We start from the raw sequence: 14991 nt of genomic DNA, 5'->3' as shown, positions 1-14991 counted from the left end.
GGAAATGAGAGAAATAGCACTTCAAGAAATTTTACAGATGACACAAAATAAGGAAAAGGCTCAAAGTACTAGTGACATGGAAACTGGTAGTTCAAAGCCAAGTCAGTTCAGGCTGAAAAATGTCTAAAACCAGCAACATGAGACTAGATCTGGACAGCAGATTATGCATATGCTGGGAACAGCCTAAGTTGAACAAAACTGAACACCACATTAGAGGATACAACCACCATTTAAAGAATAAACGTATATCTCTTCAAACATGCGGGGGCTATTTTTGTAAAACTGCTACCAGAAAACAGAATCTCAGGGAAAATAGTTTTGGATTTGAGATGAATTAGTCAGCTGTAGTTAACAGTCATTATTATGGCTTTTGCCACATCATGATCCCTAGAAAATATGTCCTGCCCATCTGTATTTAGCCCAGCTCAGCTCTTTTTGAAGCAGAAAAGTTTGGTTGTGCTGGTAAAGGATAAGTTTTCCTGCATGTCAGTCAGGGCCTTCAAGGTCCTAGAACTTAAACAGGACCACAAAGTTCCCAAAATTATGTTACAAGTCTCCTCATTGACTGGAGTCACTTATGACTAAGTACAAGCAGAAACAATGTATCTTTAGCTTCTTTTGCCTCTTCCCATGAAGCTGGACAATAGGTATGATATCTCTTACAGAGGCAATAAGGAATTTCACCGTTACGCGGATGTGAGACCAATAGGCATTTAATGAACCGCTGTATATTTATTCCTATTGGGATAGAAGTTGGTTATTGTATTTCTCCCATTCTCTGACACAGATTTCCTGAGTTGTATTGGATATACAAGGACCTATTATGTAAATTAACATACAAATTTTGCATGGTAAGTTCTCATTTTGGGTAAGTTACCATGCAAACTACTGCATGTGTTAGTGTGCTCTCTACTGCTGTAAGCTTGTATTTTGATTCTATTCTGAAAAATGTAGACTTTACAGTGTACATAGATACTTGATTTCTTAGATTGTTAATTTATGACACATGAAATATTTTTTTTCACATAAAAAAGGTATTTTTTTCACATGAAATATCTGTGAAAAAATGTGTGCTACCAGTGGAAGGTGGCTATAAAGAATTTGAAAAGCTGGAGCTGCACAAAATTTTAGTAAAAAAAATAAAAAGATTTGGTGAAACTTGACATATTTGGTGGAAACAGGAATTTTTACTTGCTTCCTATCCTGCAAAACAATTATGGTGCCTTCAACTCATAAAACTTCCAACTAAAATGTTCAAACTCCAAGGATTTAGAAATCAGGTGCTGCTTTCCTCAGTATTTTTCCTGAATTGCTTGTTTCCACACATTGAGGAGTTTATTGTGAAGTATTTCAAAGTACTTGGAAAGTAAATAATAGTTCTAAATAATCTCTAAATAATTTGTATATAATTTCCTTGAGGGAACTTTCAAACTGATCCTACCTTGCTGTATTCCATTAAACTAAAATGTAGTAATATCATTAACTTTTATAGTTCTTTTACTGACATCATGTTCTGGGGCTTAAAAAGTTTTCTTGTTTCCTTTTGAAGTAGGAAAAGATAATCCACTGCATTCCTAAGTAAACCAATTCTTATCCCTTGACACCAGTTCAGATACTTACCAGGACTTGGTTCATGTCACTGTCTGTTAAGAGAACTTATATTCACCTTTGAGCACCAATATTCCTTAAGTGGCTATAAAGCTTGGGAATTACAGCATGTCTCCAGTTAGGATTAGTAGCAATACAAAAGGCTTCAGGTAAAATGCTGGATTGTTTAGGATTATAGAAAGGCTTCAAAACAAAGACTGCAATTTTAGTAGTCTTTAGCTGAGAAGAAGAAACACTGCTAAAATTTCCAGAATAACAAAAGGTACAAGGACACGTATTACTGCACACTTCAATATACTGCAATCTCAAAGGGCTTTGAAGACAATATGTTCAAGTCTATCACAGAATGTGATGAAGTTAGGGAACTCACTGTGATATGACTGATGGCAAGAGCTTGGTAATATTAAGATGTTTATACATTTGTCTCACTAATGCATATACCATTGCAATAGCTGTGGTTAAAACAAAGAGATATGAGCTGTCATGTAACTTGGCATATGAAATTCCTTGTGATGATATGTGGGCAGGTAATGAATTAGACAAGGTCACTGCTTTATCTGTCCATGATTCTCTGTGTGTACCAAAAAAACCCAGGATTTTTAAAGAAATCTTGTGTGAAATTTTCTTTCCCCCTTTCTTTCTCATGGCATCACTGTACTTTCAGTCTTGAATTCATACACTTTTTTTGGCATGAATGTCTTTCTTTCTCACTTACTCTGAACAAAAATTAATTGGTTAATTGTAACTACTGATCAGTTCTGCAGACAGTATTTTTGATAGCTATTAGACACCAGGAGTTGTTTTTCAGAAGTTTTAACAGTTGCAAAATCTAGTGTATCTGTGGCAATGGAATCACAGAGTGAGTCTATTCCTTTGACACTTCTCATGAAAACATGTCAGTGCTGAATACTACGGACAACAGCTCTGATTAGTGGGCACAAGGTTAATGAGAAATGTGCAGGAAACTTTAAAGAATTAACTCAGAAAAAACATTGTGCTGTGGGCTTTGATTCCATTCTTCTTAAAAATGTTGTTTACTCTCACAAATACGCAGTTTTGTGTGTGTAGGAATCTCCCCATTTCAGATGCTTAGGAATATATATGCCTAAGAATAGTTCATGACCTGAAATCTTCAAACACATTGGAGTTACCTTTTTTGTGCTATTTAAAGAATTTAGTCATGCATATTTTTTTAATCTGTTTTTGTAAATATTCTTGTTGAAATGGAAATATTGTCACAAATTTGTCTAGTACTCTGACAACAAAATTAGAATAAAATACAGTCTGGCAATACAACTAGAAAAAAGACAACGTTTAATTTAAATAAAAAACTTTATTAACAATGTAAAACGTTTAGTATCTTACAGTCTGAGATAATTTTGGCATGCCTTATAAGATCAATACTTGATATGCAGATACCATGCTTTGAATTCTACTGGCAACAAAATGGGTTGGCGTCATGGTTTACATTGTTTATTTTAATACACCTTCTTTTAATAAATTATATCTTTTTTCCAAAAGCTTGTAGATATACTATTGCCTGAAAAGGAAATTTGTTGCTTCTAAACATTGTACAGTTTATAGATATTATGATTTCTCTGTATTTACAAGTCCTACCTATTTTCATATATGGTTTTTTATCATAAATTAAGATATTTTTCTATAAAGCTTTGAAGTTGAGATACAGTGGAAGACTAAATATGAATGAGAGCACAAAAAGCAACTGGAGACAATAAACAAATTGTAACAAATTCTGTTACAATATTGTTTGAATGTCTTAGAACTTTAATAGTTTTGCTCTTAAATAGTTTCCTATGCTCAAAGACTGTGAGAGAATGATCAGATGTTTTTCTCCTATGCTTAAAGACTGGTAGAGTTAATATGATACTAGTAAGAGTACTGTACTACACACAAACTTTTAGCTGCAGCTCAAACAATTAAAAAAACCCTCTAAAATTATAAATGAATCTTAATTCATGTGTCTTCTTTGAGTGATTGAAAGTAAGCATGCAAAACATACTTTAAAAAGTTTTAAATATGCTAGATTATTCCACAGCCATTTTTTGACCACCATAATTTGAAAGTATTAAAACCCTTATTTGAAAAGGGGAATGGAACAGAAGACAGAAATGAATAGCCTAGTGTAGAAAACATATTTTATAATCAAGATTAGCCACTTTCATCTTTTCAGTGGTCAAATAATAGTGGTTTAATCAAAATGATGATTTCCTTGGTGCTTCTGTGCCTAATCTTTTAACTTGAGACAAGACAACACAATCCAAAGAATCTTCGCTTCCGTCTTCTTACCAGTGGATAGGGAGTCAAGTTTAGGAGGCTGCTATCATCTGTGATGAAAAATCCCACGTTTTAACACAAGCATGTCCACATATGCACAGAAAAGAGATTATATCATTTATGTGTCCTAGCAGCACCTATGCGATCACAGAATCATTTATGTGTCTGAGATTGAGTCCAGCCTATAACTGATCAGCACCACATCATGGCACTAAGTGCCAGGTCCAGGCCTTTCTTGAACACCTCCACCTCCCTGGGCATTCATTCCAATGCTTGACAACCCTTTCTGTGATGTGGTAGATCCCACAGAGCAGAGAGAAAATAATAACCTGAATTTTGCACTTGAGAGTCTTACAATACTAATTAACAGGATCTTAATAATAATGATGATTACCTAATCCTGGGGCATATCTATGAGTTTTAAAACCCTGGGATGCTTCCTATCCTGCTGCATCGAGAGTCAGTGATTTTCTGCTCATTGTTGCAGGGCAGTGTAGACACCAAGCAACAAAGAAGAATTCTGTATGCCTTTATCTCTGTTCTGAATTCCAGTTTCTCTATGCATTATATTCCCCCAGTTTGTCTTTCCCTTCCTTATTTCCAGCACAGTCACTGCCTTTGAGAAAGAAGGACTCCAGACACTGGGAAGTAGTTCTGCTCCTGCCTTTGTATCACCAGGAAAAGGCTATTATTTTATCTATAGATCCTGTATCTATAAATTCCAGAATAACTCATGTGAAACTCAAGAGGACGAAGCTCATGTACTAGATTCTGGCGCCACTGAATCAGCAGGGAAGAGATTTTTGCCTAGATCTTCCTTTTTGTAGTTTCCATAAAAAGGACTCTAGATTTTTTCATATAATATTTTTTGTATATAATTGAAAGGAGAACCTTTCAATTATCTTTATTTTTGTTAAACAAAGAAAATTCAAAACTTACCTTGATTTTTCAGTGGTAAAGGCATAGTCTCCCTGAGTTTACTTAAAAGGTTTTTCATTTCTCTCATATCTCTGTGGATACAACAGTTTTAAAAGATACAATGGAACAACAACTGGAGACTGTATGGGGTGTGACTCACAGTATAGCTTTATATGCAGAAACAATGGAGCAATAAATACAAAAATCTATTGAGCAAGCATTTGGTTCACACACATGTATGAGAAGATGCATACCAAAAGAAAGGGCAATAAAATTAATAGGGGAGCACTTTTATGAAAGTCTGATACTAACTTTTCCTGATTCAAGTTTATGACTTATTCTGGCACTTGAGTATTTTCATATTAAAAGCCTCTGGGGGCACAATGTGATCCTAGTGGCAAAATGCACAATATGTCTTAAAATTAATATTAGCTAGGACTAATTCATAATTACTAATCATAAGTACTAATATCTTCATACCCCTTATCAGTATTTTGTAGCTTGTGCTATGAATGTGTTTCACTGTTCTGAAGAAAATTATAACATATGCAACTAACCCTTAATACTTAACACTCCACATTAAATGAAAATTTTAGGAACAGGACTATCATTCTCACCTGCCTTGAGAGGATTCTGGAATTAAATTTTCTGAAAGGCAGATGATGGAAAATACGATACCAACAAATCATCTCCAAAAGCAAATCACATTTTGATATGTTTTGAAAGAGGCCAGAAATTTCCAAATCATTTCTGTTTTGCACATAGATGGCAGACCTACAGGCTTGTAATGTCTTAAATCCTTCAGGATTTAAATTCAATATGGTCTTGCTTCATTCTTCTGCACATAAAATGGTTCTCAGAAATGCAGCAGCATGATTAGTAAAAAAATGTGCAGTTTATTCTCCACACTATACCCCAGAAGAACAGAACTTGGCTTTATGCAAATGAGCATGTTAACAATTCTCAACTGCAACTTAGTGTACAAGGCCTCAAAATAGGACTTTTTGCAAAGGAATGTTGGCCATCAGGATTACTTTCTAGTAAAGGGTCTCATTTTTGTCTTTCAACTGCATTAGTTAAGCGAGTAAGATAATGACGCTACAACATCTTCTCCCCTCCTACAACTTCCAGATTTAAAACTATGGGCAGAACTAACTGAAATTAATTAGATTCTGTGTTTTTGATTTTGAAATGAATAACTGGAGTCTAGCATATTTCAGGCGTATCACAAAGTCAGAAACTGTTAAATGTATCAGAGAAATTAACAGGTGATTTCATTTTCTTATAATTTTCATAGTAGCAACACTGGCTGTCAAATTAAAAAAGACTACATAAATCCTAGAAAGAAATTTGTTTGTTTAGGAATGAAGTACTACACATACCTTTCAGTGTTTTCAATATCTGTGGAAACCTGCCATAGATGCTGTTGAATATCTGTTGGTGATAATGATGTGTCTTCTAAAATAGGTACTTCAGAACTCTCCTCCACTTTAGAATCTAAGATCTTGGGTGGGCCACAAGGTTCTTTTCCTTTAAAATATTAAAACAAAACATGTATCCCTATTATTTACTGATTAAAACAGATGTTTAAATTATCTAATTGATGCTTTGAACTTGACTTTGCACAATACAAATGGAGAAAAAGACTGCTTAGATGCAAACTCTGAGTAAGAACTGTTCAGAAGCAGAGCAGACCATGCCAAGCTAGAAATCAGAGTGCTGCCATATGTTACTCTTACCAATTTAAAAGGGTTCAATTAAACTCCATTGGTCTCATGGAACACAAAATAACAGCCGGAAAACAAAACAGAACAAAATAAGTGAGGAAACTACAAAACACATTCTGGAAACAATTTCAGAATGCTGACACTAAAGAACACTGCAATCCATGTCTCTGGGTACTACAGCAATACTGAGGGAAAACCAAAGACAAAAATGTGCAATTTTTTACTTTATGATTTAACAGCAATATAAAGCTGTCACCACGCACAGCCCAAATGCATTACATTCTGAACTTCTGTGTTGACACTTACCTAATTCATGCTCCCTGTATGAAAATCAAATATAGTGTTGAAAGTGAAGGGGAAGCTTCCTGACAGATCTTCCAGGGTTTTTGTGAGGAAGAGAATGGGATAAAGGATTGGATCATGATAATGGAGCATTCAAGAGAGTTAACCATTGGAAGAATATTTTGGTAAACCTGCAAATCTCATTTGGACTACATGACAGCATTGCTTTTCTGTAGTGGGAAGTACAATTCTGGCAGCAAACACAGAAGAAAATTCACACCGGAGTGCATCCGAGACAACTGTCAACATTTAAACCGGTAGTACAAAAAGTTGAGTAGGAAATGTTTTTTCCATTTCGCAATTTTTGCAATTGGAAAAGTTTTGACATCAGTACAAATCTGAGTAGTTCCTGTAAGGTTTGACAAAGTACATGAAGAACAAGACCAGCTAATAGAGCAGTAGTCATTCAGGCCATTTTTCTTGGACACTAGAGACCAAAACTGCAGACCATGATATACTGCTCTTCCACATCACAAATCCATATCCCTACTATCAGGCAAATAACCTTGTTTTTTAAAATATAGAATTTTCTGGATCATAAGATAGTATTTTTGGGTAAGTTACTTTTATTTCTCAACTTGTTTAGTTTTACAAAAGTTACAATGCAAATAGTTGCATTGTAGTAAAGTATTTCCTTGAAGAAAGAAAAAAAGTTATTCTTAGCTACTTGTCTCAAGCTAGATGTTGCTTATGCTACAGAAGATACTTATGTTTTAATGCTCTTCAAAGCCAGTAGGAATTCCACAGTTACCTAAATGAATCCTAACGAGTGCATGACATGACCATAACAAATTTAGCATCCATGAAAAAATCTCCTGTGTCCTTTCTTTGCTGCTAACTAGCATCCACTGCTAACTTGTGCTTTGTCAAATCCTTCTGTGATCCACTATAGCCATTGAAATGAGATTACCCCAGCAAACTAAAAAATAAAATGTGATGTTTTCTAATGAAGTAAGGTCAGTCAAAAACCCTCCATGTCCAGGAGCAAGTTCCAGAGAAGGAGGATCATATTACTCCTTTTCCAAAAGCAGTGGAAATGAAGAAGAGATGAAGGCATTATACGGGAGGAGAGACAGAGAGAAAGAGACAAAACCTTTCTGTTGGTTACAAACTGTTATGCTGAAAGATTACTCAATTGCTTGTGGAATAGCAGATTAAGCCTGCTTCACAGTTTACATCTTTTATACTCTGTATCACTCTGAAGGTTTAACTTTCACATTTTTCTTGTCCTTAAATGCAGTTTATGCTGTTTTTTAAAAGTGATTAATATGGTACAGTTTTCATTGTTCAGTCATATACACTTCATTATTTTTTCCCATCATAAGAACTCCATAACAAAACATAATGTTAGCAAAATCTCACATATTACATTTTCACTAAAAAGATTTCAGGTAAACCATCTAATGTGCCACTGATATCACAAGGCATTACTGATGAAACAGGGTATTAGTGGATTGTTCCATTATTTTTAAGTGTTATGGTGGAACCCTGACCTAACCTTTGGTGACATGCTGTAGAGATGCATCCTTCAGGGATGTGAAAGTTGTTTCAATGGAAACAGTAACAGCACTAGATGAAATAATAGTAAAGGTTCTTTTTCTCAGCTTGAGAACTGAAGCAGAGACTGTAATGTTCCTTTCATCAGCACAAAGACAAACTCTTGCAGATCTGACAGAATGACACACATCTCTTTTCACCTGGAAAAAGCTTTACCAGTAATTCTGCTGTATTGTGAGCAATTCATGAAGCCTTTCTTGAATTTCAGATAATTTGCTCAGTCTCTTGAAAGCAGTTAAATAGCTAATAATAAAGGCTTTGCTTGAATAATGTATGACTCAGGCTTAACATTTGTACCATGGTCACAGCCTATAGGGAAACAAAAGCTTCTAAATCTTTTCATCCTTACAGTCACTGGTAAGGATATCTTCTGTCATCGATACTTTAAAGATGGATATGAACCCTTAATTTCACTTTCAACGTAGTCAGTGGAAAGATTTTTAATAATTTTAGTTGCAATGATGTATTCTTTCTTTTCTCATCGGTAATTTGGTTTTATTGTAAGAAGCAGAAAATGCTTTTGATATGAAATCAAATAAATTTAGTTAAATAACACCAAGGATCAAGCTTGAGGATAAATAAGAGGGCAGAAAACTGTCAGTTCAGTAAGGTTAGATACACCATCTGGTTTTATGTATCTCACCTGTTGTGCCCCTTATTACTTCTGTGGTGATCTCTGTATTTGCTTCCTTCATGCAACCCTAGACACCTACTCTTAGTCATCACCTAACTCACAGAGAAACTGTGATGAATGAAAAAAAAAGACAAAAAAAAAAAAAAGCTCCTCAGTGCTAGTTTTATTTCACTGCAGAGGAACTAAAGATCTCTGAGCGGAATACTAGACTTGCAAAGCTGAGAGAATCCCTTTCTCAAAAAGAGAGCAGTGTTTACATCAGGTTTCTAACCTGGAAATTAAGGATAAAAGCACAAGCTATATATCCCAGCTAAAGTACACGAGCAGGAAAACCTAGAAAGGGGAATAGGAAAGTACTGTGCAGGAAGTAAAAAAGGTATTGGACAAATATGGCTAACAGGCTGAGGAATTTAATTCTTTATTTACACTCAGGAGTTGCAGAACTTGGACACTGTGTCACTAGAAATACTATTATTAAAGAAAATGCAATAGGAACAATGATTTTATAGTGTTGATTTTATGAAAGTTGTGTTACCCTCCTTCCATGGCTTTTCTTGTCCCATTTCTTCGCTTCTTCATAGTGGGCATGTAAAAATGGGTGAGTCTCTTGATTTTATTTCTCCATACCTGTGTGCTCTTCTACACTCTTGCATCTTATCCCTCTTGCATAAGTGATATGTGTAAGTAATAACACATATCTACCAGTCTTTAAATAGGACACTGAGATTGTAGCACAAGCATTAAATAATCCTTCCTTTCCCCTTCAAAACTCTAAAAAGCATGTCATTTAAACAAAGTCAAAAAGCAAAAAAATCTCTCCACTGAACCAAGGGTTTATTTTTGTAGTTTGTAACATAAGCTATCACTTTTAGGTACTGTTTTAAGGAAATACATATTGTAATCACAAAACACACACTGGAAATACAATAATTAACCATATGAATTTCTTACATGAAACACAAGTAAGTAGTATGCATGCTTGATTTTCCTGCAGACCAAATTCTTGCCTTTTTTGCATGACTATACAGGTACCTATCACTTTGGTTAGTGCTGGTATCATTCTGCCTTCACCTGTGTTATACATGTCAGGTGGGACTCACATATCTCAATAACTGTTATTTTTTTTTCATGGTGTGCAATAAATAAAATATATGACACTAAAAAACTAGGATAAAAGAAAGATGTATGCCCAAGTAACTTATATGCGTACTAGTTAGCCAGAATTCCTGAGATTATGGAAAGAAGGAGAAATAGAATAAAGGATCAAGTAGCCAAAGACTTAGTAACTACAAAACACTTGAATTAAAGATACTTAGGCATGATTCCTTGTGCCCTCTGCAAACTTTCTGAATGCTGAACTGTTGAATCATTATGTATTCTCAACACTTGGCTTTTGTAGTGTATGTATCTTACAAAAAAAAAAAATTGAAGAGCACTTACCTCAGTTTACTTACTGCATAACACAGCTGCAAATATTTATGGCTTTCGGCCCCACTGTAGTCATTACATCGCAAAGAAATAACACACTATCTGACTTTTCTAGCAGTGGTTCTATAACAGAGTAATTTATTCTAAAACACTGTAAACATGCAAGAAATTTCTGTACAGGAAGATTGATATATATACAGTAAATAAAGGAATATTGGTTCTGTGGAAAAGAAAGATAAGGAGATAATGAGAAGATATGTGCTGTGAAAGGCAGTCAAAAGACCCACAGCTCAGACCTTCAAATTTTTGTGTGCTGTTTCCTTAAGAGAATGTCTTAGTAGGACATCTCCTTCCTGCTGGCTGAGTTTTTCTTAGGAAAACATCAGCATCAGCACACTGCCTTAGTTTTATCAGTTCTATAGCTTGTTTGGTAAATTCTGATCAAGGTACCAATACCTACATTATTATTTATAACCCACACATTGCCAAGAACAGTCTGCCTGTCATTCTATTTGAATCTCTGCTCCCTCCTGAGTAAGAACATTAACTGGTGAAATCTCATGGGACATTTAAAAACCTAACATACAAATTGGCAGGTAAGAGAGCTAAAGAAGGGAAATAATACATCCAAATGGAAAATATTACCCACAGAAATTAGCTTCAAGAAACAACAAGAACACCAGACATGCAAACTTACAGGCTAATCAAAGACAGAGCAGTACTCTTTGTGCACAAGAAACTTTTTTCATCATCTGGTCACTCAGATGATGAAAGATCTGTGTAAAACTAAACAAGTTGAGAAATAAAAAACCTATATACAGCAGCATCACAATATATGTACTTCACCATATATAATGGTGAAGTTATTGTTTCTTTCCTTTCTAGAGATAAATTTGTGCACTTCACCTACAATAAAGTATTCTCTGTAAGTAAAGAAATCAATGAAAAGTATGGGTTCAGAATGCTCCTTTGAAAACAGTATGTTTTGTCAGAACACAGAATAAATAAGTTGCAAAGTCATCTAGTGTAACATCCCACTGAAAGCTGGGCCAATGTGCATCAGACTGGTCAAGACTATCTGAGTTATCATTATCTCCAAGAACAGGTATTTTGCCGCCCCTTTGGGTGCCTGTCTAGCATGCAGCTACCTTCATGGTAAAAAACAATTAACACAGGACTGGAATTTCCACCACTGCATGATGCAATGGCAATACTTCTAGGTGTTGCCAATACTAAATATTTAATACAAAAAATCTGTTGTCTCTTGGATATTCAAATTATTTGAATCCTTGTCGTCATATAGTTTTTTGCCTACTATGTATTTTTTTCAAAGACTATCACAGAAACTCAGAGCCAAGTTACTGTGTTTATCTCTAAAACACTCTGTTTGGCAAGGACAAAAATCACTATTTGGTAAGGACAGAATAACTACCATGATGGTCTCTGTGGTGAGTTGAGAAACTGATGTCTATCAAAGTACTGCAAGGGAGGAACTAAGGTGTAACTCCAACTTTAGACATTGAATAGTTCGAAGTTTAGTTTAAGTTATTAATGTAGATTCCATCCCAAAGCAAAAGGGAGAGACAAGACATTTCAGAGTTGCTAAGGTCACTTTAAGCTATTTACTTTCAGCAGTTCAGTAGATGGTTTGACAACTGTTGCCAATGTTAGGAAATGCAGTAAAATCTGTCTTAAAAATGATGACTCATTTCAACAGCTACTATTATCTTATTCTACAATGGCTCTGCTAATTCTCTCTCTTCCTATTTTATAGACTTATTTTTGATTTGAAAAAATAATTGAGAACCACAGTTAAGCATTTACAAATCTCTCATTCTTACTTTCATAATAAAAATATCCTTCGCTTTAGCAGTACTCTACAGGTAGATATCAAAAGTACGCTACAGGACCTTTTAGCATGACAGGAAATTCAACAGGTTTATTACAAGATCTTTATTACAGTTCATTACAAAACTTTTCGTTGCTTTACCAAGTTTTTTATTGATGATATACTATCTGGGGAAAGACTAGTTACAATCAGCACAGATACAGCCCTAATCAGCCTGTGCCATCACTGAGCTATGAGGTTACTAAGTAAACTGTACAGTAAATTGTCAGCTTTTCTACATCTTCCTTTCAGTAGGCAGCTAATCAAGTATGAAATTATTAGAGAGATGCATTTTCACTGAAGTGAGGACATCTCCTTCCAGTTCCAAGTCTAGTATTTGCTTTTATAAAGATGGGCATCTTTTGAACCATATTTATCTACCTTTTGCTATGGTAGTGTTTTAGGAATGATACTCCCCAATTTAGTGCTATCACTGACATTCTTCCAAACCACAGGCCACTCTCCCTCTCCCTCTCCCCCTCCCCCTCCTCTTTCTGTTGGGACAGGCTGGAGTCGAGAACTGGAGGCATGAAGTGTGAAGATCACAGGTTAAGATAAGAACAATTTACTGGAGCCAGTAAGAGATAACCAGCAGTAAGAGGTAAGGAGCAATGAGATAAGAAAACTAATAGTAACAACAACACTATTAATAACATATCTTGCCCGACAAGTATGTCTAACAACATTAATAAGTTTGCCCACTCGTCTGACTAATGACATCCAAAACTTAAGGAACTACTCTTTTTTAAAAAGGATCAGACTTTTAAATGGCAAGGAAATTCATGATACATACCTGGTAAGACACACTTCTGTAAGAATGATCATAAACAGAAATAGAGCTCCTTTTTAGTAACTGAAAACCTATCTATATATAGATACAGATAGGTTATATATATATATAATTATATATATATAAAATTCATTTTACAGTTTGGTGCTTGTTGTGATTTTACCTCAGACATCAATGAATGCCCACAGAGCTTGCTCACCCCTGGTGGGATGAAGGAGACTACTTAATAGGTGAAAATGAGAAAACTCCTGGGTTGAGGTACAGCCACTTCAATAAATAAAGCAAAAACCATGCATGCAAACAAAGCAACATAAGGAATTTATTCACCACTCCCAATGGGCAGACAGGTGTTCAGCCATCCCCAGGAAAACAAGGCTACCTCATGATGACTTGGGAAAACAAATGCCATCACTTTGATATCCTCACTTTCCTTCATCTTCCCCCTCTTTATAAGCTAGGCATGATGCCATATGGTCTGGGATATCTCTTGGGTCAGCTGGAATCAGTTTTCTTGATTGTGTCCTCTCACAGCTCCTTGGGCCCCCTCAGCACCCACGCTGGTGGGGCGGGGTGAGGAGCAGAAAGGGTCTTGACCTTAGCAATGACTAAAACATCCCTGTATTATCAACATGGTTTCCAGTGCAAATCCAAAACATTGCTCCATGATGGTTACCATGAAGAAAATTAACTCCACCCCAGGCAAAATCAGGACAGTGTTTTGTCTTTCATGAATATCTGGGCATGCCCCAAAAATTGTGCTTTTTCTGAAACAATCATTTGTGTATTTGTGCAATTCAGTACCTTTCCGATGAAACTGCAGTGATCCTAGCAGACATATGGACTTTAGCATTTCTGTTGTGTACATTTCTAAGCAACATTGCAACTGGATATATAGTCTACAGATTTCAGGATGGATTTCACCATCTTCTGGGCTGCAATAAAAGAGAGAAATGTAGTTAGGAATGAGACTAGAAGAATGTGAGGGTCATAAAATCCACTTCCTTACTTTTGCAAGTAACCACGTCAGAATCTGCTTCACAAACTACTATGCTTTTTCTACCTAACAGTATTTACAAACAATTCATTAGAACAATAAAACTCTAAGCTTAACATAGCTGAACTTTGGCTATCTTTGGTAAGACTGCATGTCCTTATTATCTCCTCTGCATGTTTTCAGAAAATGGGTAAATAAATGACTGAGATGTCTTCTCTTTAAATGCTTCGGATAAGTATTTTCTATGAGACTGAAGCCTTCTTTTGCCATCCAGTTTCAGTTGCCCTTGGTCTTGACAAACATGCAGATTACTAGGCCACTTTAACAGTCCCTGTTCAGATTACAAATCCTGTATCAAGCATAATCAACCCTACTTTGAAGACACACTCAATAGAAAAAAGTCAGTTTTAGCCTACTTGTTCTATACATTCTGCCTGAACTTGTTTTCCCCCATATTTAAATTAGTAGTGATGCGATATTGCACTGTGAGGAGAATGAGATGCACGAGACTTTTTTCAGGAAAGTAGTAACAATCTTAAAAGCAAAAATTGAAATCCTACACCTCCATTTCAAGAACCAATTCTCATGACTGGCTGTAAAATCAGACATAAAGTATCACTTTTTTAGGCTGGAATCACAGAAGTGGAAAGCAGTACAATGCTTAAACAAGAAAAAAATTAGGCTAAAAACCAAAAAAAACCCACCCCAAAACATATTAAAGATTGAAGATAAATTATTCTGGAATTGGAAGGGACAAAGGACGATTGGTTCCACCTGCCAATCCATTACAAAGCAGATGTCATCAAAGAG

General features: G+C 35.4%; 1 protein-coding gene across 2 annotated transcripts in view; it reads right to left on the bottom strand.

Annotated features, from left to right (window-relative positions):
• Positions 1-2921: 2921 nt before the first annotated feature.
• Positions 2922-14991, bottom strand: part of RGS7BP (regulator of G protein signaling 7 binding protein) — a 33854-nt gene continuing 21784 nt past the window's right edge. For both annotated transcript variants that reach the window (XM_064404699.1, XM_064404700.1), the window contains 4 exons: positions 13989-14119; positions 6204-6351; positions 4843-4913; positions 2922-3953 (listed from right to left, as the gene is read on the bottom strand). In XM_064404699.1, the coding sequence (XP_064260769.1) occupies positions 3862-3953; positions 4843-4913; positions 6204-6351; positions 13989-14119 (442 nt within the window). In that variant the 3' untranslated portion in view covers positions 2922-3861. The remainder of the gene's footprint in view (positions 3954-4842; positions 4914-6203; positions 6352-13988; positions 14120-14991) is intronic.

The sequence above is a fragment of the Passer domesticus genome, chromosome Z (genome assembly GCF_036417665.1).
Source record: "Passer domesticus isolate bPasDom1 chromosome Z, bPasDom1.hap1, whole genome shotgun sequence".
Classification (NCBI taxonomy): domain Eukaryota; kingdom Metazoa; phylum Chordata; class Aves; order Passeriformes; family Passeridae; genus Passer; species Passer domesticus.
This window is presented reverse-complemented; position numbering and strand designations above follow the sequence as displayed.